Source organism: Gracilinanus agilis, chromosome 2, assembly GCF_016433145.1.
Source record: "Gracilinanus agilis isolate LMUSP501 chromosome 2, AgileGrace, whole genome shotgun sequence".
Lineage (NCBI taxonomy): Eukaryota > Metazoa > Chordata > Mammalia > Didelphimorphia > Didelphidae > Gracilinanus > Gracilinanus agilis.
Genome location: NC_058131.1, coordinates 180,903,825 through 180,929,709, shown reverse-complemented (window position 1 = coordinate 180,929,709; position 25,885 = coordinate 180,903,825). Strand labels below are relative to the sequence as shown.

At 38.5% G+C, this 25,885-nt stretch overlaps 1 protein-coding gene and 1 pseudogene across 1 annotated transcript in view; both read right to left on the bottom strand.

Moving 5' to 3' along the window:
- Positions 1–1,911: 1,911 nt before the first annotated feature.
- The window catches only part of CDS2 (CDP-diacylglycerol synthase 2), a 74,586-nt gene continuing 50,612 nt past the window's right edge, over positions 1,912–25,885 (bottom strand). The window contains exons 4-14 of the mRNA XM_044663582.1: positions 23,973–24,069; positions 22,291–22,388; positions 19,534–19,673; positions 18,597–18,655; positions 17,187–17,269; positions 10,580–10,667; positions 8,686–8,754; positions 3,726–3,878; positions 2,729–2,848; positions 2,289–2,392; positions 1,912–2,105 (exon numbers count right to left, since the gene is read on the bottom strand). Of these exons, the coding sequence (XP_044519517.1) occupies positions 1,964–2,105; positions 2,289–2,392; positions 2,729–2,848; positions 3,726–3,878; positions 8,686–8,754; positions 10,580–10,667; positions 17,187–17,269; positions 18,597–18,655; positions 19,534–19,673; positions 22,291–22,388; positions 23,973–24,069 (1,153 nt within the window). The 3' untranslated portion in view covers positions 1,912–1,963. The remainder of the gene's footprint in view (positions 2,106–2,288; positions 2,393–2,728; positions 2,849–3,725; positions 3,879–8,685; positions 8,755–10,579; positions 10,668–17,186; positions 17,270–18,596; positions 18,656–19,533; positions 19,674–22,290; positions 22,389–23,972; positions 24,070–25,885) is intronic.
- On the bottom strand, positions 17,756–17,933 carry LOC123238569 (annotated as a pseudogene).

Genomic DNA, 25,885 nt, shown 5'->3' with positions numbered 1-25,885 from the left:
CTTCAATGTGAAAGCCAAGTATTCATTGTTGATTTTCCCCTTAGAGTTTTAGGCTCTATTGAATAAGTTTATTTTGGGACACTAGGTAACAATAACAAAAGCAACTCTTGGTATTTATCCATGCCCAGCCAGAATTGGAGCATTTTAGAGCTAGAAGGAACCTTAGAGATTACCTAGTCCAAGCCACTCACTTCCTAGGTGAAGAAACTGTATCACAGGCAAGCTAAATGATTTTTCAGGAGTTAGACCACTAGGAAGTGGCAAAGTCAGGGCTAGAATACAGGTGTTTCAGACTCCAAGACCTCTACCACTGTACCAAGCTAGCTCATAAGAAGGTCCTGATACTAAAGAAAAAAAGAGAGGTAAACAGAAACTAACAATCACCAAAGTTCATTCTCTCACAACAAATTTGCTTCCATTCCACATTCCTGAAGAGGTTTAGGCTGTGACTCTTGCTTTTCCCCTTGTCTTCTAATACAAGGTCCAGGGCTGTGCCTGGGATCCCAGGGGCTTTGGCCTAATGTGTCCAGAAAGGTAACAAAGCTAGTAAAAGATACAACTAAACAGACTGAGCTGCCAAGGAAATCACATCATATCAGATTACATATCTCCATTTTCAACAGAGAAAGATCCCTGACACAGCAGGAAAACCTCTGTCACACTACCAAGTTCTCTCTCTTCAGAGTCACCCCTGGATACCTGGCTGCATCTCCAGGCTTGTCTCCTCCATTTTGTCCTATTCTAAGAGGGGAAAAAATGTCACAGCTTGTTTTTCTCCTTTTTAAGACCCCTGGGAAAAGACAAAGTAGGCTAAAATTGGCAATGTCAGACCGATCAAAGTATTCAGAACTGTACAAAGGTTCTCAAGGACTCAAACTAGGTTTGTAGCAATTCCACTTAAATGAGAAACATAATAATTAACAAATAGGTGAATATTTACACAGACACCACCAGTGCAACAAGTTCAATTTAAGTCAACCAAGTAAAAGATAAGCAAAGAGCCCATAGGCTAGAAGCCACCCCTACCCCCCACCCCCAACTCTTTGCTCAAAATAAAACACAAAATCAACAGGAATGATTCAGCAGCATCAAGTCTCCAGCTTAAATACAGCAGACAGACATGAGTAACATGATCCCTGAAAAGTGACAGAACCAGCTATGCTATTCCAGCTAGGGCTTGTGTCTAATAATGTGAAAAAACTGTACAATGGCTAGATGTGCTTTCTTGTAAACAGGTGAAATACTACTGCGTGGGCACTTTCCCCCTCCCTCCAGACTTTATTTTAAAATCACTTCTCAAGTTCCATGGTTTCCTGTTTGTTTTTAACTAAAACCAAAAAACATCTTTTAAGGTGCAGTGGAGTAAAAGTGGAAAGCAAATTATGGCAGCGTTCACTCAAAATATGATTTCTTAAATGAAATGTCCATCTTATTAAGATGCTTTTTCAATTAATAAGCATTTGTCGTATTTTCCTTCCACAGTAGAAGGTAACTTTGCTTTCTTTCCAAAGTTGATGCTGAAACTTGAAAAGGGTCCTATGACGAAAGCTTTCTATGAAAGCTACTACAGAGTAATTCAGGTTCGAGTTTTAAACTAGATAGACAGGCTGTAGCAGTGGGTGAAGTTTACTCTGTGGTTTGGCCATCAGCCCATATTTGGCTGCTCTGCTCTAGAAATAGAGAGGACAGACAGACTTTTAAATTTAAAGGGCCTGGATGCACCCAAAAAAGATTAATATCTGTGACCTCTTTCCAACTCAAAGCTCTGATTTATGCACTTAGTCACATATTCAGTATATGTGTATATAAATAGATATTCTTTAAAACCCATAGCACAAAAAAAAAATTCTACAAAAAAGAAAAACAGTGAAATGAGGTCTTGTAATGGTCTTAAAAGTCACAGAAGCTGGGATTGACTTGAAGACTTGCCCTAGAGCTCAGTTCTGATCCTACTATCCTCTTTCTAAGGTGCCTCCTGTTCTTCAGTGCTGGCAATCAACATCCCCTTGTCAAGAAGGTGAGCCTTTAACATGGTGAAGATGTGAAGCTGCTGGTCCGGACGCAAAGTCAAAAACTGTTGAATCAGCTTACTTGGGTTAGGTCCCCTGAAAGAAAATTAGAAAAAAAGAAACTAAACCAGGTGAAGATGCTTCTGTCAGCCAATTATGCCCAATGGCTTATTGAATAAGGAAATGTCTAAAATTCCCTTAAAAATTCAATGTTGCAATGTTACAAGACCAACCAAATTCAAAGAACTTTCACTAGATACAGAAGGAAAACTATGTTACCTGATAAAACTGGCAATGTACACATTGACAAAAGTAGCCATCAGGTACTGGCAGTCAAAGCGGTCCATAATGCCTCCATGGCCAGGGATGGTATTGGCAAAGTCCTACCAGAATTAAAGAGAGTCTGTGAATCTGAACTCAACATAGTAATCACATATTCATCTAAAAGTCCTACCCACACATCCAACTAGTCCTCAATATAGAAAATCGGAACATTTGTCCTTGTTCCTAGCAAATAGCAAAGACATGGCTATAAAAGACAGATGGAGATAGTGGTAGTCAGCCACAAAACACCATTTCCTGAACAATTGGTCAGTTCACTTCGAATGATCCAGTTAAATTCAGCACATGTAATATGAAGGCCAAATGGATTCAGAAAGCCTGATTGGCCTCATCTTTGGGAAAAGTTAAAACAGAAAAGATAAGGGAGATTCTCCTACCTTGATTTTAAAGGCCCGTTTGAATCCACTTGCAAAAAATCCTCCAAAGGGGCCAATGAGAGAGGCAAAAGTAGAAAGAGCAATGCTGTGGATCTGGAAGGGATACATCCGAACTGTTTTCTGCAAAAGGGAAAGCAAAAGTAAGGCAAGAATGCCTTCAGTTTTGATTTAAAAGAAGTTAACTTTCACAGATGTGTGCAGTTTCTCCCAATGTGCAAAGCTCACCAACATATATTTAATAAAAAAATTTTTTTAAAGAACTATGTTTCTTGAGATTTTTTCTTTTGTAAGAGAAGCAGAAATGTTTGGCCTGGTTTGGGTTCAAACATCAAAGACCTTGAGCAAGGAGTAATCATTAATTGGGAAATACTGAAAGATTATTTCTTCACATAAACTGGCAAATAGTCCCACAGTCATGTTTTATTCCTTAGTTACAGAACTTCCAAAATTCAATTAAAAAATGTTTATTAAGTGTCAACTACATGCAAGATACTACAGAAACATGCATAATTCCATTCTAAATAATTAGAGTAATAAATAGATTTATAGATTAGATAGATAGATGGATGAATGAATGAATGAATGAATGAATGAATAAACAAACAAACAAAAAATAAATAAATAAATGGGGCAGTGAGATAGGGAGGAAGAGAAGATTTTCTCAGTCTGAACCTGCCCTGGCTCAGTCCCTAGTTCCCTTTTGGAAAAATTTTTTGTAAGAAGACCCTCACTTTTTTTTTTTTTTAACCCTTGTACTTCGGTGTATTGTCTCATAGGTGGAAGATTGGTAAGGGTGGGCAATGGGGGTCAAGCGACTTGCCCAGGGTCACACAGCTGGGAAGTGGCTGAGGCTGGGTTTGAACCTAGGACCTCCCATCTCTAGGCCTGACTCTCACTCCACTGAGCTACCCAGCTGCCCCTGAGACCCTCACTTTTAATCTAACCAAGTATATGATCTTAGTTGGGCTCGACTCATGTCAAGTTAAAAGGTACACACCCAGCCAATGACAGATTGAAGCACCAAAGGGATGTTATATTCCTGAAGTCTGAAAAGATCTGAGGGCTCACAATCCACAGTGAAGCTGTTAGTGTCATTGTTGAACTCCACAGGGCAGATAAAGCATCTGTATCCAGACATTAAATAGGAGAGCTGTTGGAGAGAAAAAAGTGTACTAGGTTAATGACAGATGTAACAACTCGTCTTTCCTCTAAGCTCCCCAAGTGGCTCTGCCAAATCACTCACACAGTCTCAGTCAGTATATGTCTGTCTGTCTGTCTGTCTCTCCTCCCTTCTTCCCTTTCTCTCACGCCCTCCCTCTTTCTCCTCTTTCCATGCTATGGCTGTTCCCACTTATTCATCTAGTCTAGTCCATATACAAAGAAGGGCCTCCTCACTTCCTCTCCAAACAATAACAACAGTTCTTATCTCCACACAAAATCCTTCCATCACGATAAACATGTTTTTCATACACACTGAACAAAAGAAGAGAGGGAGAAAAGGAAGGGAGAAAAGGAAGAAAGAAAAGGAGGAAGGAAGAAAAAGAAGGGGCAGGGAAAGGAGAGGGCAAAGAAAGTAAAGGGAAGTGGTCTTATTATCCCTGTTTTATAGCTGAGGAAACTGAGGCAGACAGCTAAGTGACTTCCTAGGGTTACACAGTTAATAAGCATCTGAGGGCAGATTAGAACTTAATCAGTCTTCCTGACCCCAGGTCCTTGGTCCTATCACTGGGATACCTCACTGCTTTAAAACTTCTCTTCTAGGGATTCTGGGAAGATGGCGGCTTAGACGGAGCAAATCTTAAGACCTCCACACCCTTTCCACATTGAGATAGAAAACAAAGCACTTGGAGAAGAAAGAGGACCAAATCTAACAACAGGACAGAGTAGGGGGATCCTACTGCTGGACAGCTCAAGAGGTACACCAAGAAAAAGGCCAGAATTCTTGAACTTTTGGGTCTGATAGTATAGAAGGATACCCTCAGATTTTACACAACAGAATGTTTCTTGATCTTAAGGTTTGTTTCAAGGATCTGTAATTTCATTGGTGTGGATACTCCTAGGAATACAGATGGTCACTTTCCTATGTCTTGGGAGATGGTTTTCCTGAACTGCTTTAGCAAAAGAATTCAACACTTAGAGGCCAACCATCTCACTTACTAGCCTTTTTATACTTCATTAAGCTGATTCTTTAAACAAGTGGTCTCCAAACTGAACACTTTTACTAATAAAAATTTCTTGAGCACACCCCGACATGTGCACTTTAATTTATTTATAAAATCTTATGTACTACTTTACTCACAATTATGGACATAAACACATAAAATAGTCATTAAATGGATGTCATGATTCTAGAGTACATAGGGAACACCAAAGGAATTTTAAGAGGGAAGTGACAAACTTACATTTTAGAAAAATCAGTTTGACATCCATGTGGCTTGATAGACTAAAGAGAAGAGACTTAAGGCAGGAAGACTAATTAGGAGGCCAATGCAATAATCCACAAGAGAAATAATGGGGTCCTGAGCTAAGGGTAACTATAGAGACAAATGTGAGAGATGCTGTATAGGTAGAAATCACAAGATCTGATGAGATGAGTGGGATAAATGAAAGTCAGAAGTACAGGATCACAAGTCATGAATTTAGATGACTGGAAAGATTGTAATGTCCTTGAGAGAAATAAAGTTTGGAAGAGGGATAGATTTGGAGGGAAAATAATGTAATGAAATTTGGAGATCATAACCCATCCGTCTATGCTTATCCTGTGAGATACGGTCTGTCCTACCCAAAATTGAAGAGGTGAGGAAAATGATCTTACTTTCTAAAATGCAAGGCCATCAGAGGCCTGAACAAGGCTTTAGTAAATGGTAGGTCACTTAAACTCACTCCAAAACATCTACTATCTGGATAAGAAAGCTACCTGCTAAGTGCATGCTCTGAGAAATGCTGCCTGCCTCCAGTGAACATGATTAATGTCAGGCCTACTTGAGTGTCATGAGACAGGCAGTACTTCACTGAGCATAAGGATAATGTCTCAGAAACTTGAAACGATTCTTCACTCTCTAGAAAAAAGGTCCTCTCTTTCTCACAAAGGACAAAATCAGGAAAAGAACCAGTCCTAAAAATCACTGCCCCAAACATATGTCAATTAGTCAGTTAATAAACATGCATTAAGTGCCTACTATATACCAGGCACTGTGCTGGAGATACCGTAATAAAAAGCAAAAGATAATGATAGTTCCTTGCTCTCGATGTAAACAATTAGGTATAAACCAGCTACATAAATTAGAAATAATCAACAGAAGGAAGTCGCTAGAATTAAGTAGGGTCAGGAAAGGTTTCTTGTAATAGTGAGAATTTAGTAAGAACTGGAAGGTAGCCACAGAAGCATGAGGAGATGAGGAGAGAGAATATTCTAGATATAGGGAAAACCAGTGAAAATAACCACAGTAGGGAAATGGAGAATTTTTTCAAGAAACAGTAAGGATGCCAATGTTCCTGAATTGCAGAGTATATGGAGGGGAGGAAGGAGGAAAGGAAAGGGAGGCTGGGGCCAACTTGTAAAGAGAATTCTCCATTTGATCCTGGAAATGATGGAGAACCACTGGAGCTGCTGGAGGGGCTGACATGATTAGGCCTACACTTTAGGAAGATCACTGTGAGAGCAGAGTGGAGAATGGACTGGAATGAGGAGAGACTCGTGGCAGAAAACCCACCTGCAAGTTATTCCAATAGTCCAGGCATAAGGTGATTAGAGATGGTGGCAGTACCACAGGAGAGAAGGGGGCATATTCAAGAGAGGTTGCTAAGGTGAAAATGAGAGACCCTGGCCACAGCCTGGATGTGAGGGGTAAGAGAGGAGAGAGGAGGACACCTGGGCTGTGAGTCTCAGGGAATGGGAGGAGGGTGGAACCAAGAAGGATGAGTTTGGGGGGAGAAGTAATGAATTCAGTTTGGCCACATTGTATGCACTGGAGATATCCAGTTCAAGATTTACAATAAGCAGTTAAAGAATCCCAGGGCAGCTGATGAGATCCAAAATTCAGGCAACAAAATGGACAAGAAGTCCTAACCCAAGATGGCAGATCTGTTATCACTGAGAACTGGGATGATGGTCCCTAGAATGTGGCTCCTAAGGGGTATATCCTCTGGGCAGTTGGGGACATGGTGACTAGAGCATTAAGTTATGGATCTAGATGACCCAAATTCAAATCTTGCCTCAGGAACTTGTCTTCAGGAGACTGACAATATCCTCTGGCCACAGAAAGTCCTCCATAGGCTGCCCAAGCACGGTGGAGCAGCTCAGCCAGGATACTGCCTTCCAAGAAATCTCTAGAAAAGGCCCGAGCACTAGGGAGCTGCTTTAGGCCACCTGAGCATTTATTTCCTGTAAATGTGCTGGAGGGGCTCCTAGAACTGCACAAGCTGACAGGCTGGTGGAGCTGAGAAGGAAGGAGTGAGGGCTTCTTGGTAACAAAGTACCATCTGCTACTTCAAACTTGGGTCTGTCTTAGTTATTTCAATGTCTACTCAGATCCTCATCAACTCATCCAGAAATCCTAAAGATCCTGAAAAGTAGATGACCTGTGTCTGTGGGTAAAACGTCTATACCAGCAGCTCCCTACACGGATAATAACACACACACAAACACACACACACACACACACACACACACACACACACACACACACACACACTCTAAGGGGAAAACATACTGACTTCAAAGAGGGATTTAGAGTGACCCCTGAAAGATGGAATCTTTGCTGCTTAGGAAGACATGGGGGCAACAACATTGCCTACAGCAGGGGTCGGTGACGTATGGCTCTTTCTGCAGGAGCCATAAAGTCAATTTTTTTTCAGGCGCTGTTACAGGAGCGCACACTGTGAGCGCTGTACGGCTCTCACAAAATTACATTTTAAAAAATGTGGCGTTTATGGCTCTCACAGCCAAAAAGGTTGCCGACCCCTGGATTAGAGGGTGTAAATTTGGTCAGGGTACTTTAAGAGGTTAAATACAGAAATCTAAGCTATGGAATGTATTATTTACATGGGGCCAGCAGAGGGCAACCTTGGGATGCCGCCAAAATCTCTCATCCTCCCTTCCCCTCTCCCACACCTGGACAGAGCAGGTAGGTCTAAGAAGGCAAGGGAACACGCATCTGGAGCAGCAAGCTAAAAACATGTAAGAAAATGTTTAGCTCCTATGACCCGTAGGACTAAGTGGCAGGGAGCAGCTAAGTGGCTCATGGATAGAAAGTCATCCCCATTATAACCTTCACTGCTTAGCCCTTACCACTCTTCTTCTCTTCTTCTGCCTTGTAACAAGGACATAGCATTGACTCTAAGACAGAAGATATGGGTTTTTTTTTAAAAGTGGCTATAATAGCTCTCTCAATGTCTTACAGCACTGGCTTGATGCCAATGGGCTATGGCAGTTGTCACCCTAAAAGGCAACTCGAATGGATTCTTCAGCCAGATGCTTCCCAGGTGGTCCGTCCTAACTGAATGAGCCCTGATACAAACCTGGGCAGCTATGAAGCTAGGATATGAAGGTTCTCTAGCTGAGAAGTGACTGGAAAATGTAAAATCGAAAAACAGACAAATGGTTCATATTTATATATGTCTTAGGGCTTGCAAAGCAGTTTATATACTTGAATCTTATTATATGCTTTTATCTCATTCTCTCTCAGCCTCACAACAATCCTATAGGGAAGTGCTATAACTATCTCCGTTTTAGAGATGGAGAGGTAAGCAAACACTAAAGGAGGCTAGAGCTTTTAGTCTTCCTAAGTCTCAGACCATCTCTTTGCCACAACAAGCCATCACACCTCTGATCCCAGAAGTGAACGCTCAGCACTCCTACCACCTCATGCACTGATTACACTCACAGATCATTGACCACACAGTCTTCAAATGTTCAAAAACAAACATTTTCACACTTGGGATAGTCAGCTACCTACCAGAAGACCAAACACCACAGTGGCAAAGAATCCTCCAATGAAGCCCTCCCATGTCTTCTTTGGAGAAAGCTGCAGAAAGGGAAAAAAACAGCCAGAATGTAGAAATTGATGTCATCATGACATTGTCCTGAGCATGTCTACACCTTCACCAGATTCCTTTCCACAGGTTTCCTCCTCTTTATTTAGACATGTGCTCAGAGATTTCTCAGTCCTATGGCTTTCTTAATCTCTTTATTCCCTTTTGATGTCAAAATTAGAAAGAACAGGGCTTACGTTCAGTTACTGCCCATATGGACCTCAAACTGCCATTATATGGCTTTTGTCTCCCTCAAAGCCAAAGAAAATGCTCCTAGGACAACCCAGTGGTCTTTACTCAGTCTCCTTCCTCTTCACATCACTTTTTACTGGTGACTAACCCTTTCCCTTAGCACATTCTCTTTTCCTTTGGTTTCTGTAACACTGTTTTCAGAGCTCCAACACCTCTCAGACTGTTCAGCTCTTCATGAGCTCCTTCAATTTTGATATTTTTAATGGATATGTACTCACAAGAGGTCTCTCCTCAGCCCTCCTATCTTTTCTCTATACACTATCTCCTTTAGAAATTTTATCAACTTCTATGGATGAAATAACTTCTATGTAGATAACTCACAAATATTTCACTCTAGTTCTTCTGAAATCTCTTCTGAACTTCAAATCCAAATTTCAAGCTTCCTAGTGGAAAATACCCCAAATATCTATCTGTTACCTTAGCAATCAATATGGTCTTAGTCTGTAGTCAATTCTCATTATATATATATATACATATATAAATATATATATATATTTGTTGAATGAATAAGTGAATATTTACATTCAAAAGGCCCAACTTTTGGCCGAAATTACATCAGGGCATGACTACAATATCTCAATTAGGTTTCCCATAAGCTCCAAATAGATACAGAAAAAGTTACACCATAAACAAGGAGATAAATCAGGAAAGAATTATCTTTCACGACTATGAACAAAGAATTCATGACCAAAAAAAAAAAAAAGAATAAAGATAAAATGGACAATTTCAATTATATAAAATGAAACCATTTTTGTACAAACAAAACTAATAACAGTTTAAATGAGAAAGTAAACAGTTAATTAGGAAAAAATCTTTATAATTTCTCTATAAGTCTGATAGCTAACATATATATCAAATGTCACTAATTAAAATCTAAGTTATTAACAATCATGAAAAAAATGTTCCTAAACCATTAATAATTAGATAAATATGAAATGAAAACAACTCTAAGTTTCTACCTCACACCCTGGCAAAAGACTGGCAAAGATGACAAAAAAAAGGAAAGTAACTATTGTAAAAGGGCTGCATGAAAAAAAATAAATACTAATACACATGGTAGAAGCTGTGATTCAGTCCAACTACTCTGGAAAACAATTTGGAATCATGCTCCAAAAGTTACTCTTCACTACAAATACTAGATCTATACCCTAAAGGCATCAAGGAAAAAGATAAGGATCCATATATACGAAAATATTTATAGAAGTACTTTTCATGGTGGTAAAACACTGAAAACTAAGGCCATATCCATAAAATAGAAAGTGGAGAAAAAACCTATGGTATATGAATAGAAGAGAATATTATAATGCTGTAGAAAAAAATTATAACAATGAAGATTTCCAAGAAGCCTGGGAAACCTTGTATGACTGAAATAAGCAGAACCAAGAAAACAACTTTTACAATAACAACTATTTTTTTTTAATTAAAGGACTGAAATAAATGATTTTATAAGGTTCCTTCCAGATTTATACCTAATAGTTGTTATCCAAAGGGGAAAAAAAAAGAAAAAGAAAGTTCCTGAAATATTTTTAAATGCATAGGAGAAGACAAAAAGTAAAATTCTCTCACCTTGATGAGTGGGGTCCGACCAAAGAAAAAGCCAAACATATAGGCCATGATGTCATTACAGATCACACATGAAATGGGGACAATAAACCTAGGAGGAATGAAATTGTTTAAGAATATATTATTATAACATTTGTTTGGGGTTTTATTCCCCCCCAAACCCTTGTTTTTTGTCTTTAAATTGATAAAGAGTGGCAAGAGCTAGGCAATCAGGATTAAGTGACTTACCTAGGATCACATGGCTATGAGTTGTCCAAGGTAAGATTTGGACCCAGTTTCTCCCAATTTCAGGCCTGGCTCCTTATCCCCTGAGCCACCTCGCTGCCCCATAACATTTGTTTTTAAATAACATCTTTAAAAGTGGTCTTGGCCATCTCAGGTCTGATGCCTTCTCCTCTAATCTGTCCCACTCAGTAACAAATATCATTTCTGATGTCATCCACGTCACAGGTGTGACCATAATCAGTATAACTGAGATGTCTTCATATTGTAAGGATCTGCGAATACTCCTTCCATCAACATAGGTCAAAACTATTCTGTAACTTGGCAAATGGTCTGTGAGGTCTGCTGCGATTAGAAGAGTCCATCAGCCTAGGTCAGAAATAAGGCTCTCTGAATATAACTAGGCTAAGTCTCCAATGAAAAACCATAACAGCACTTGAACTCCAACCCTCTCTAGCTTGAAAGTAACTTCTCAAGTTTGGATCTGCTAAAATAACCTTTCGGAGCCCAGAGTTCACTTCCATGCCACAAAGAGACTTTTGGAGATTGAAATATTTTTAAAAACCTTTTAAAGATCTTTCAAATGTTCAACTGATAAAGCACTAGCTCAAAAGTGGGGCAAATATTCAGAAAAGGGCTCTTATTTCTTATGCTAAACTCTCATTAACTTTTCTAAACCTTGCTGATCATGACTCACCAAGCCCAGCTATAGATTATTCCCCCTTCCATTCCTATTGACATGTTATGTTGCTGAAGTGAGCTACAAGAAATCACAAAACTGTGATGCCTGGTCTCATCGCAAATTATGGCAACTAACCTCAATTGGACCCTTGCTGCAGCAAAACATTCTATTCCTCCTCAGTTTGATTTGTTATCTCACTCTTCTCAGCAGCTGTTCCAAACCTTCTCTTTTCCACTTAAACCTATACCAATTCAACTTCTCCACTGAGAACCCTGCCTTGTGCTTTGTGACCATTTCCCCAAGAACTTCTCTTCTCCAGTCCTCAGCTCACATCATTCAGATGACTTCTTCCACCAAAGTGAACTCCACACCCTGGAATCCTTCCTCCTGACTTTTCCAGCAAATTGCAGCCACCATCATCCCAAAGCTCTAAATTCTCTAGTGTTTCTATTCTCTATCTTCTGGCTCCTTCCTTACTAACTTAAAACAGACCTCTGTCCTTTAAAGCCCTCAGTTGATCCCACCATCCTTGCTAATTCCCATCTTCTACCTTCACTCACACTCTAACCAAACTACCTGAGAAAGCTTTCTACAAATGGTACTTGGACTTCCTCTCCTCTCACTCTGGCTTTATTTCACCCTTCTGCTGAAACCAGTCTCTCCCCAATTGCCAAGAACTCTGAAATTGTTGGCCTTCCTTCAGTATGCATCCTTCTTGATCTCTCTTGCAGTCTTTGACATCATTTACCATTTTCTCCTGGATACCCTCTCCTCTCTAGGTTTGCTCTCCCTTGTTTCTCCTCCTAACCCAAGGCCCCCTTTTCTTTTTACTCCATACTAAACTCATTTGGTGATTTCCTCAACTCGAAGAGTTCAATCAGCATTGCTAAATAGATGATTCCCAGTTTCTGCTGATCTAGTCACACATTTCCAACCTCCTCTTGGACATCTCAAACTATGTTCAACAGAGAACTTAGTATCTTTTCCCCAAAACCCTCTGCCCTTCTGAACTGTCGAGAGCACCATAATCCTCCCAGTCAATCAGGCCTGCAAACCTTAGTATCAATCCACAGCTCCCAACTCTCATTCTGCATATCCAATCTGTTGCCAAATCTTGTTTCTACCTTTATACTATCTCTCACATGTCCCCTTCTCTATACTCATACAACCACAATCCTATTTTCAGGTCCTCATTACTTTTCAATTGTCCTACTGCAATTATCTTTTTTTTTTTTTTTTAAACCTTTACCTTCCATCTTAGACTCACTACGGTGAATTGATTCCAAGGCAGAAGAGTGGCAATGGGGGTCAAGTGACTTGCCCAGGGTCACACAGCTGGGAAGTGTCTGAGGTCAGATCCAAACCCAGGACCTCCCATCTCTAGGCCTGGCTCTCAATCCACTGAGCTACCCAGCTGCCCCCTAATTATCTTTTTTATAAATAAGTTTTTAAGGATTTTTTTTCTTATATCATAGTTATACTAAATAAATATCCCTTCCTCCACTCCAACTCCAAGGAAGCCATCCAACATGACAAACAATATTTTTAGAGAGGAAAAAAAATCAGCATAATTGATCAATATACTAAAAAAGTCTAAAAACATGTGCAAGATGTAATTATTTAGGGACTTCCACAAAATAGTAGGTTGGGGATGTCTGTTCATTTGAGTCCCATTTGATCTTTATAACTTTGTTACATTTATTTTTTATTTTCTGGTACATAATTGTACTTTCCATTTATATTGTGTTCTATCAATTTATATATGTGTGTGTCTATATATAGCCATTTTCAATGACACGTGGCTGCATGTGGCTGCATGTGGCATACAGAGAAGTATGAGGCCACATGCCGAGGATGAAATATTTGCTGTAGTGTAGACAGTCTGTGCCGGAGGTCTGTAGGCCAAAACAACTGTCACTAAGCAGGTAAGTTAAATAATTAGTTTTTGGTTTATTAAATACAGTTATATATTACAATTATGCATTTTTGTTATTTAAACTATGAACTATAAACTATAAGAATTCACCAACAAGGCATTTGGTGCCTATCATTCCACAACCCCTCTTAACATTTGACTACAAACATTTCTTGTCATTTTTGCCAATTTGTAGAGTAAAAGGTAAAACTTTAGGTTTGTTTTGATCTGCATTTCTCTTATTAATATTGATTTAGAACACTTTTTCCAAATGAGTGAATATTTTGCAGAGAATTGTTCATATCCACTTACCACTTATCTATTGGGTAATGGTTATTTGTACATATATATAATATACAAATATATATTATTTATATATCTTGAATGCCAAACCCTTATCAAAGAAATTTGATACAAAGGTTTTTTTCCCCATTTAACCATTACTATTCTTATCCTAGGTGCATTAATTGTGTAATTAATTTGAAACTTTTTCAGTTTCAAATAATCAAAGCCAGTTATTTTATCTTTTCTTTGGTTAAAAAATACATCTAATGATAGCTATGAAGGCATATGATTTTTCTTAACTTTCTTATACTATAATCTTTAATATGAAGACAGCATATCTACTTGTAATGTATTGTAGAATGTGGTATAAGGTGTTGGTCTCATCCTAATTTCTACCAGACTACTTTCCAATTTTCCCAGCAGTTTTTATCAAATTATGAGTTTTGTCCTAGGTCACTGATGTTTTCTACTTTATCAAACACTGAGTTATTAAGTTCTTTTGTTTCTGAATCTCCTTTTAGTTTATTTTTTATTAGTCTATTCCACAAATACATTTTGTTTTCATTTTTGTTGTTTAGTCACTTTAGTCATGTCCAACTCTTCAAAACCTGATTTGGGGTTTTCTTAGCAAAGATACTAATGTGTTTTGCCATTTCCTTCTCCAATTCATTTTACAGATGAGGAAATTGAGGCAAAAAAGGGCTAAATGATTTTCCCAGTCACAAGGCTATTGTGTCTGATCCCAGATCTGAACTCAGTAAAATAAGTTTTCCTGACTAGAAGTCTGGCACTTGATCTATTTTTAAACCAGAAGCAAATGGTTTTGATGACTACTGCTTTATAATAGTTTAGGGCTATTTCCCCTTTATCTCTAGTTCTTTTTACCATTTCTCTTCATATTCTAACTATTTGCTTCTCCAAATGAATTTTGTTATTTTATCAAGTTCTATACAAGTATCCCCTTGGTAATTTAATTGGTATAGCATTAAAAGATGAGTTAATTTTGGTAGTATTGCCATTTTTCTTATATTGGCAATATCTAGCCATGAGCAATGAATATCCCTCTAGTTATTTGGTTATCCTTTATTTATTTAAGGAATACTTTGCAAATGAATTTATATGTCTTTTCTGTGCTTAGGGAGGTTGATCTCCAGGTATTTTATGCATTTTGTAGTTATTTAGGATTTCCTTTCTACTATTTCTTCTTGTGGTGGTGGTGTTGTTGTTGTTTTAAACCCTTACCTTCTGTCTTGGAGTCAATACTGTGTTTTGGCTCCAAGGCAGAAGAGCAGTAATAGGCAATGGGGGTTAAGTGACTTGCCCAGGGCCACACAGCTAGGAAGTGTCTGAGGCCAGATTTGAACCTAGGGCCTCCTATTTCTAGGTCTGGCTCTCAATACACTGAGCTACCCAGCTGCCCCCCTCTTTCTTGTGTTTTTGTTAATATTACACAGAAAGGGTATGGATTTTTGAGGATTTATTTTGTAGCTTAAAACTTGGCTGAAGCTATTAATTATCCCAATTAATTTGATTATTTGCTGATTCCCTAGGATTTTCCAAGTTAACAATCTTATCATCAGCAAGTTGCAATTGTTTTATTTCCTTTTTTCCTAGCCTTTAATGTCTTTCTCTTGTCTTAATAATCTGGCTAGCATTTTTTTTCAGTACTATATTGAATAATAGCAGAGAGAATGAGTATTCTTGCCATTGCAGATTCCAGTTTTTTGTCCTGTACCCATTATTTTGCTGTGTGGGACATAACTTCTGCTCTCACAATTCTTATCTCCCATTTGAACCACTCAGAAACAAATAGTTGTAGTTTTCTATTCTCTTATTCCATGGGGTCTCATCAAGTATTGGATCATTTTCCTTTATTTAACAGTATTTATTCATAGATGCCTGAACTCATTTACTGGATCTGAAAGCCATATTTCCTTCTGCTGTTACTGTTGTTCCTTGTTTTATCTACTTAGGGTCAAGGTCTTTTGTTTTTCTTCTTCCTGAGATCTTTCGTAAGTTCCTCTCTGATGATGGTGGTTTCCTTGTGGGCTGCATCTCAAACTTCTCTTCATACTAGATAATTCATGATTCATCAGCCTAGATCTCTGCCCCAACTGACCTTTTGGGTGGTCAAAATTGGCCCCAGATGAATATACTATATCCCTTAGGTTTGGTGAAGTGCTACAACTCCCTCCAACCCAGACACACATAGTCGGGTCCTGATAATTTGTTTCTGTTCCTCTGTTCTCTGGCTTAATACTAACAGTTCAGAGCTTTGCTGTGCTATTTACCCCACAATCAGTAATTCAGAACTATGAGGCTGAGTCTCTAAAACAAATTTTTTGCTCCCAATAGGCAATGGCTATCACGGATGTTTGTGGCCCAAGCAAATTTCTACAGCCTGGAACCGGTGTCTCTATAGCCCTGGAAAGAGGAAGCAGGGATCAATGCATAGGGGTAAGTTTTGTTGTGTTTCAGATCTTTAGATCTGCTAATGTACTACAGTAGCATGTGAGGTAGAAAAGAGGGTAATAAGTGAGCTCATGGTCAATGAGTGTTAATTCCTGGGTTTCAGGATTTTTTATACCCCCTTTGGATTATGGATGTCCTAAACCATGGAGATAACTGAAGTTGCTTTATCTTTGGTTTACAATTTCTGTGTTGGAAAGGTCTGAGAGGTAACAGAGATAAAGGAAAATATCTAGTCCTCTATCTTGTTGCTCATGTGATCTGGGATCCCTCTTCAATAAACTTCTCATTGTAGTCTTGCCCTCAATTTTCTCCCTTTGCTAATATGGTGAATTTTCTAAACCTGGTCACATCAACTGTACCCCTGTCTTCATTGCACTCCAGTTGTTATCTCCAGGATCAAATATAAAATTCTCTATTTTGCATTTAGAGCCCATCACAACTTGGTCCCTTTCTGCCTTTCCAGTCTCTGATCTAGTTATACTGGCCTATTTGCAGCTGCCCACACATAATGCTTCATCTCATCTTCTCTGAGTCTTTGCACTGACTCTCCCCCACATTGAGATGCTCTGCTTCCTCCCCTCTATCTCTTAGCTTCTGTGGCTTCATTCATCTCAAACCCCACCTTCTGCAGGCCTTTCCCAGTTCCCCAGCTGCTAGTGCCCTCCCTTCTCAGATTACTTTCCATCTATTCTACATATATCTTGTATGTAACTAGTTATATACATGTTGTCTCCCCCATTAAAATGTAAACTTTATGAGAGTAAGGGCTATTGGGGATGCCTTTTTTAGTAACCATAGTGTTTAGCAGTGCCTGGTGATTGACTTTGTATCTGATTCCTGCAAGGGAGATGAAATGATGTGACACTTGATCCAAATATTTAATAGAACATCCCATATAAGTCATTTTTCTTCAGGTGAAATCTCATCCCACATGGCAAAAAGGGTAATACTTATACCTCCCCTCAACTTCCATGATCCATCTATATATAACACACACATGCATGTTCACAAGCATCCACCCTACTCCAACTCACCAGATCATTCCTTCAAACAAGTTGTGGATAATGAGATGGGACTGGGTCACAACAATAAGCAGGGTCACATGAGTCCAACCAAACTATAGGAGAGAGAGAAAAAAAATGTTTCCTAGACCCCAGTCCATCTCTAAAGCCACTTTCTCAAACAATGTTAGGTAGAAAGCTATGATGTATTATAAACAGAAGAACTGCCCCTTTGTGCTCTCTGTACCTGTACTCTGTAACTTTGAGCTTTTAATCATGATGTTTCCCCTTCCACACTCCCTTTCATCTTAATTCCCCTCCAAGAAAACTAAGATTAGCACTGTGGCCAAACCAGAGAAGAACAGTGCTCTGTGGACTCCTTGAATGCAGTCTATTTTTCACTTTTCTTTGTATCAACAGCACTTAGCACAGTACATGGGCATACAGTTGGTGCTCTACAAATGTTCATCAACTGATGACTGAGATTCTATATACTGCATCAGAAGATCTAGAGCTAGATTTGCGTTCCCTTTATTTTAGCCAAGGAACTAAGGCTCAGTTTCTTAGGGGCATTAGAATCCAAGTTTCTTGATTTCTAGTCCAGTGTTCTTCCCACCACATTATGCTAGTGTTCTAATACTAAGAATCCACAAATCTTTATTCTAGAATCACAGGATCCAAGAGCAGAAAGGAATTTCAGAGTCACTTAATCCAACTCCTAAATCTAGGGTCATATGAGGAACATTACACTTGATCTTAGCCAAAAGGCTGAGAAGCGATCCTATGAGGAATGTTAAAAAAGTATAAGGCATTGTCTTTAGTCTTTAGGGATTTAAAGCCTAGGTGGAGACTAAACATAATAATTCATACTTCTATAGTGAAGATTTACAAAAGATATTTTCCTCAAAACAACCAAGATTGGGAAAAAGAACAAATAGTATTATAATCATTTTCCAGATGGGAACCCAAGGCTCACAATACGGACACAATTTCCCCAACATCACACAATTATTAAGTAGCAGAACCAAGATTAGCAAAAAAGTTATATTTTCCAAAAAAAGGGCCTGACACTTCCTGAACTGACCAAGTTGTCAATCTACAAGAATAAGAGAGAAAGATCCTTGTAATGAAATGTCTTGCTCAAATCACTTGGAAGATCATCAAGAGATATGTCTTTATGCTACACTAAGTAATGGTCTCTGATTGAAGAGGCTAAGCAACTCTAAATACTCTAGATTTATAAGATGTTCTCCCATCAGGCATCTGCTCCAAGTGCCCTTGGAACAAAGGAGGAGTCACCAGACATTGTGTTGCATTTCCAGTGAAAGACAGAAAAAAGTAGGTGAATTTCCACATTGGAATCTCATTTAAACTAAAAACACTAAGCTGCCTCATCCCATTTGCCCTTCTCTCCACTGCGATCCATCCGCCATTTCCTCTTACCATATAGAACTGGAGCCGATAATGCTTCTTAACGAGACTCAGTACAAACATGCAGAACCCTAGATGGAAAGATGGAAAATGGAAAAGACAGGGATGAGTCACATCCTAGACTCATCTCTTCTAATTATTTCCATTATCAGTACTTAGTGGCAATTTGGCTAAATTCCTGGCAACATTTCAGGGCTTAGTTACAAAGACCAAGAGAAACAAAAAATAGCATTACCACTAATGTTTCTACCAGGCTCAGTCACTGCTCTTTTCAACAGCTTTCCCATTAGAAAGATCTTGTTTATGCTACAACATAAGACTGCATTACTAGTTCTATTGTTATAGAAACTGACTTTATCTTCTCTTCTGAACAAACAGCTGAGGTAGAACTCCATGGTCAAGTTTGATCCTCTATGTACATACACACATGTATGTATATGTGTCTTTATACATGAAGAAATGTATATATGTGTGTATATATATATTTTCACATATTGCATACTTATACATATGTGCCTCTAGCATTTCAAGGAAGTTTTGAGTCCAACTCCTTTATTTTATGCATGAAGAAACTGAGGTCCAAACTTTCAAAAAATTAATATTATATAAAATAATTAATTCCTGTTCATAAATTAAAAATGACAACTCATTTGTAGAGTACTAATAAGGTTTACAAAGCACTTCCTCACAATGACTCCTTTAGAAAAGCAGTATAAATAGAATTGTATTTTAGAGATAAGGAAACTGAGATGCAGGGAGGTTGCAGGACTATGAACTGTGTTCATACAGCTGAGTTCAAAAGTCAAATAGAAACCTAGTTTTCCTGAATCCTAGCACCAAACTCTTTTCACCAAATCATGCTACCTCTGTGGAATGCCTTATTTACACTCAGCAGGTTCTACAAATGACACAAATACAATGACTAGTGAAGTGAGTAATACTTAATTACCTGTTAGGTAAAGAGCAAAGGAAATGAAGCGATGATATTTACTGAGAATCCTCAAAGGCTCCTCTCTCTGGACCAGAGTGAAGAAATAATCAGTCACTGTTTCACCATAGAAAAAATAATTCACGCACAGTAGAAAGTACCTGCAAACAAAGAAAGGATGTTTTCCAGGGAAAAAGAAGGATCCCACAGCACGTTCCTTGCACTGAAGTAATCGGACAATGCTGCCTGGCCTCCCAGAACTACAGCTCCATTTGCCTTCAAGACATCTACACTGACACTTCAAACAGGTCCCAAATTTTAATCACTTTTCCTCCAAAAACTTCTCTTCCTATCCTAATTTGTGACAACACCATTCATCTGCTTAACATATTCAGAACCACTGGGCTATCTTTGTCTCTTCCTTCATCCTTCTTATCCACTAGTTACTAAAAATCCTGTCAATTCTTCCCAAATCCCTGTATTTCCTTTTCTCTGCTTTTACTACTTTCACTGTGGTATGGGCCCTCATTACCATTCATCTATTCTAGACAATTGCAATAAACCTCCTTACAAGTCTTCATGTCCCTATTCTTTCCTCTAATCCATCCTTCTTCATGCTACTATCTGACTAATCTTCCTCAAGAATATATCTAGGGGGCAGTTAGGTGGCTCAGTGAATAGAGAGCCAAGCCTAGAGATGGGAAGTCCTGGGTTCAAATATGGCTTCAGACACTGAAAAAGTGACCCTGGAAAAGTCACTTAACCCCAATTGCCCAGCCCTTGCTGTTCTTCTGCCTTGGAGCCATTAAAAATAATTGACTCTAAGATGGATGGTAAGAGTTTTAATAAACAAATGCGTGTATATATATGTATGTATATACATACATATATATATATATATAATCCTCTTACTCTGCCCAAAATTCTTTAGTATGCATTCCCTCCAGCTGAGCAGTATTTAAATTCCTGACTACCATTCAATGCCTTTAAAAATCTGGCATCTGGGGGCAGCTGGGTAGCTCAGTGGATTGAAAGCCAGGCCTAGAGATGAGAGGGCCTAGGTTCAAATCTGGCCTCACACACTTCCCAGCTGTGTGACCCTGGGCAAGTCACTTGACCCCCATTGCCTATGCTTACCACTCTTCTGCCTTGGAGCCAATACATAGTATTGACTCCAAGACGGAAGGCAAGGGCTTAAAAAAATAATTAAATAAATAAAGATCTGGCATCTCCTTACTTTTTCAGCCTTCTATAATACTAATTCACTTCATATACTTTGTGGTCCAAGCAAAATAGACATTGTCTTGGCTCCTGAACACCCACATCTTGGCTATTCCTGTGACTGGAATGAGATTCCACCTTCTCTTATTCTTATTCTTGGCTCAATAAATTCCTTCTCAGCTTTTTAAAACCCAAATCAAATGCTATTCACTATATGAAATCCTCCCTAAATCCTGACATATATGTGTGATGGTCCCCTTACTAGACTAGAAGATCCAAGAATGCAAGGATCTTATCCTAGCAAAACTTTGTTTATCCTGTGCTACCTCACAGAGGACTTGGCATATACTGAGCTTAAGAGATATTCACTGGACTCAACTCAAGTCAGATCCTACAAATTAATTTTTTAGCTCTTGATCTTTTTATGAAGATTGCCATCCTAACCAAAAATGCAAAAATCAGAATAATAATGTAAACTCCTTAGGCTAGCATTCCCTCCACATTCTGGCTCAAAACTATCCTGCAAACCTTCTCTCCCACAGCCTCCAAACTATCCAAACTTCCCTGCTGCCTCTCTATACTTTGACTCACTGTACTACACCATAATCCCATGTATGAATAAATATCTCTATATGGATAGAAGGAATTATCTTATTCACCTATTTAACAAATGAAAAAACTGAGACCCAGAGAAATTAAATATTCTGTCTATGCAAAACCTGTTCCTTCACTGGCACTACCCCATCTCCTGCTGGTCACTCTTCCAAATGTCACAGGCCCCCGAGCTTATTCCTCTAGTCAGTCAGAGCAGAGATTCTAGTTCTCTTAAGGAAGAAATTTGGAATCTGCCCCATGGCCTGCCACTACCCAACATGCTTTGTGCAGATGGGCCCATTGTCTTATTCAGTTCAGGTCAGTTCAGTTAAGTAACTTTGTGAAAAGATAAAATACTGAATCTCTAAAGCCAGATCAGTGTCTAATTGATAGTAAACTGAATACATTTATTAAAAGGGATGAGAAACTAGATTAGCACCTAAAATGACTTATCCAGAAATCTCAGAGTCTTGAAATCGATACTGAAATTGATATAACTATGCCCTCATTTTACAAAAATTGAGCCTGGCCAGGGGGATGAGGAGAGTGGTGGGAAAGGTACCTAAAAGGATATAATTTTCTTCTATTTACTAATCTGGTTAGTAGCTGGGCTGGACCTAGAACCCATGTTTCGCGACTCATAGTTCAATAGCAGCCTTGTAAATTTTAGTGGATTAGCTATGGCGGATCAGAAAATATAAGTTTCTTATGCAGAAGTTATAAAGCCCAAACATACTCTGTGTCATAGATATGAGCAAAGTTTTAGGTCTCTTCTGAGTTAAAATGGAAATTTTAGTAGTTACTTAATGATTCTTTGACTCCAACAGGACAGAAGCACACTTCCCTACTATGAGGTGGGCACTGTACACCTTTGAACCTGGCAGTGAAATGCTTGGGGAGCCACACAGTCCATAATTTATTATTCAGGCCTCTTCCACACCCAGAGGAGGCCAGGGTACTTACCAACTGAGGGTCCTAAACCAAGGTAGGTCATATGAATGGTAGACATTATAGCCAATAGTGATGATCTCATGGAAACACTTAATCTGAACACACATCACCTATAAGACACAGAAGAATTGAATCATTTACTGTAGTTGTTTACATTCAGAGCCACTTCTCCCTTCACCCAACATTTTGATTTGAGGGTATAAGATTGTGTGTGTGTGAAAAGACTTGAAATCAGCAGTCTTGTCAAATCATTGGCCAAACAGCAAGGTACAACAAAGATCTAACCTGTTTATACCCTCAAAACTGCTATCCTCATTATCCCTATTCCCATTAACACCTTATTTGTCTCCTTCCATTAATATTTAATTTGTTTAAAAGACCTGAGATTTCCTTGATGTAGGTGCTCTTTTCACCAGAAAAAAGACAACTCTACACACCTTAGGACATAAGACTATGGACAAAAAAAAAAAATCAACCTGGTGCCCTAACTTAATTAGGCAATTCTTCAAATAACAGACACACCTGGTCCATACTACAAATCTTTCTCTGAAAAAAAAAAATTTTTTTTGAATCAAGATCTGCCACTTCCCCCTCCCACTTCTCCTTTCTTGTCATAATAAAAAAAAAGCAAAATAAATACAGATGTCATATTGTTACTAAATCCAGCTTTAAATGATTTAAGCTTGGGGTTGTCATTTTAAAAGTCAAATGAAATGGCTTTTTTGCCAATCTCAAAAGGAATGTTTAAAAAATCAATCTGAGGTGACCATTTGACCATACAAATGGCCCACATCAATGTTTCTCCAGTGGACTCCTGATTATCCATTGGCCACGAATATCTACTCACACACAATTCATTACTCAGCTACATGTCTGCTCTGGCTGCTCTCCAAGACTAGAATCCATTCCCTTTCTCACTTCCAGCTTCTTAGATTCTTTTCCTTCCTTCCAAATTCAGCTCAAGCACCACCTTCTATCCTCCTAGCTATTAGTGCCCACTCTAAAAAAATTACCTTGTAATTATTTGGAGAATACTTATGTGCCTATCATTTCCCTTGATACAATGTCAGCTCCTTAAGAAAAGGGGCTGTTTCAGGTTTATTGTTGTTCCTCCAGTCCACAGGAACACTGAGGAAATGCTTGTTTGCCTAATGCACCATAGAAATGAAGGAGCTTTCAGAAGCTCAGAATTATAAGGTCCTATTGACTGACTTGTAACCAAACTCCACTGGAGTGGGCATCTATCCAATCATACATTCAAGAAGTATGTATTTAGAACCTACTGTGTTGCACAGGGACATATATCATTTAGATCCTTATTCTTAGTATTTAATTGGTGATACTTATTAAAGCACTAAATCATTTTGTAAGGAAGGAAATAGAATTTTAGAGAGGCTAAGAGACTTGTTTATAACCACAGAGCTAGTGGGTGTCAGAGATAGGATGAATTCAAACCTTTTCTCAGGAGCACTGGAGCCCTCATTTAGAGTTGAAACAATGGGCATGGGAGGTGAAAAGGGGTTCTAGAAGTGCTGGTCTTATCCTTACTGCTCTGTACATAGGAAGTACTAAATAAAGGTTTATTGAATTCTGACACCATGTTCACCTCCAGATCAAATTATCCCCACAACTAAGAAAATGACAGGTCTATAGAATTCAAGGTCAGACTACATTAATATGCAAAAGCTACTTACGATCATCATTAAAACCATGGGTCCCAAATAAATGATGATGAAGAAAAAGGCAATCATAGCCAAAGTCAGGATACCTCTCACCCACCAGTTTTTCCATCTAGTTAAAAAAAAAATTAAGATAAAGACATGGAAAGAGACCTAAACATGCATACATGGGGAACCTAGAATCACCAAACCCTTCTTACATCACTCGCCTTTGATGGACATCCATGATATGGGGAAATTAGAACACTTTCTTTATAAGAAAATTGCTTTCCCCCAGGCCAAGAATTCTGGCACATCTTCAGAGATGCCCCAGGATTCTTGGTATTCTTTCCACTATCTTTTTGTTTTGATTTGGGTTTTTCGTTCTTGGGATTTTTTTGTATTTCTTTTAGATCTTCCTTAGGAAAAGTAATTTAGTTTTATGGTTCTCCCCACGCCTTATAGTCTTTGAACAAATATTCTTTAAATCTTAAGATTATGGAGGAGTTTTATAGGTTACAAAGTTGTAAAAATCAAAGTTTAAAATAACAAAAGGGCAAAGTTAAGAATTATAATCATTCTTAAAAACCTATTAATGACATGTTAATTTTTGTAAAACATAAACTGAAACAGAACTGATCTTCTAGGGTTTCTTCAACTGATCCCCTGCTTAGTTTTTGTTTCCCAGGGTCAGTGTTGGCCAAAACTTCTCTTTTAATGATAAGACTGGTACTCTCAGATTTTCCCTGTCCCTTTGATAATGGAGTGAAAATTCCAACACTGGCCACTGCTACTTCAGTCTTTCTAGAGGAAAGAAAGAGACATTAAGAACTATAATCTACTGAAACACAAGGTCTCCAGAAGAATTAATATGCCTCAGCCTGAAAGACCCCAAGTGAAGTAAATTCTGAGGGGCTTAACTAAGAAGTAAGAAATATACTATTTTTGTTCCCCTATAGATATCTCAGACTTGAAAGTGATTTTTTAAAACTAGGAAGTATTGAACAAGATGAGTGTGGAGGTGGTCAAAAACAAACAAACAAAAAAACCCTCTAGTAATTCTAAATGAATACAAGTAGCCAGATCTAAGAATGTTACCTACCTCTCCAGTTACTAAGAGAATAAGAGGATATGACAACTGAGCTAGTACTAGTGATTAAGGGAAAGGAGATTAAGATAAGAGACAAATGTCTTATTTTTCAAAAATGAGAAGATATAGTCAAACTATACAGTAGAGAACTTGACACTAATGCCTGGCAAAATTCTAAAACAGCTTAGTAAATGGCTTGGTAGGTAGCACTGAGAAAAGGAAATAAATTATCAACAAGGGCCAACATAGGTTCATCTAGAATAAATCAAATCAGACTAAGCTCCTTTCTTTTTGATAACAGGGTCATTAGGTTGGTGGATAAGGGAAATATCAGACAAAATATACCTGAATTTCAACAAGACATTTTACAGTCTTTTACAATAACCTGAAAATTGGAGAAATGTGTACCAAAGGATAATACAATTAGGCAAATTTGGAATTTATTGACCCCCCCCAAAAATCTCTCTACCAGAGCATCGTAGGACCATAAATTCTATTCACAACTTGACTGAACCCAGAGCTTGTAAATTTAACTACAATAATTTACAATCTTTACTTGAGTCAACTTGATTTGTGTCAAAATTTCTCCAACTGAAAAGGAGAAAAATTATCCATAAGTATGGGGCTATGGACAAGGAATAGTCAACTTTGAAACATGATCAGGACATAGAGGTGTAAGAATATCCACTTAACTAAGAACAAGCAGAGCAGTTTGCATTACCAGCTCTTTCTCCTTATGGTTTACCAACATCAACAGCAAACAAACAAATTCCAGACACAGACTGGCGCTCTCTCCCTCACTCTCTGTCTCTTGTCTATGTCTCTCTCTCTCTCTCTCTCTCTCTCTCTCTCTCTCTAT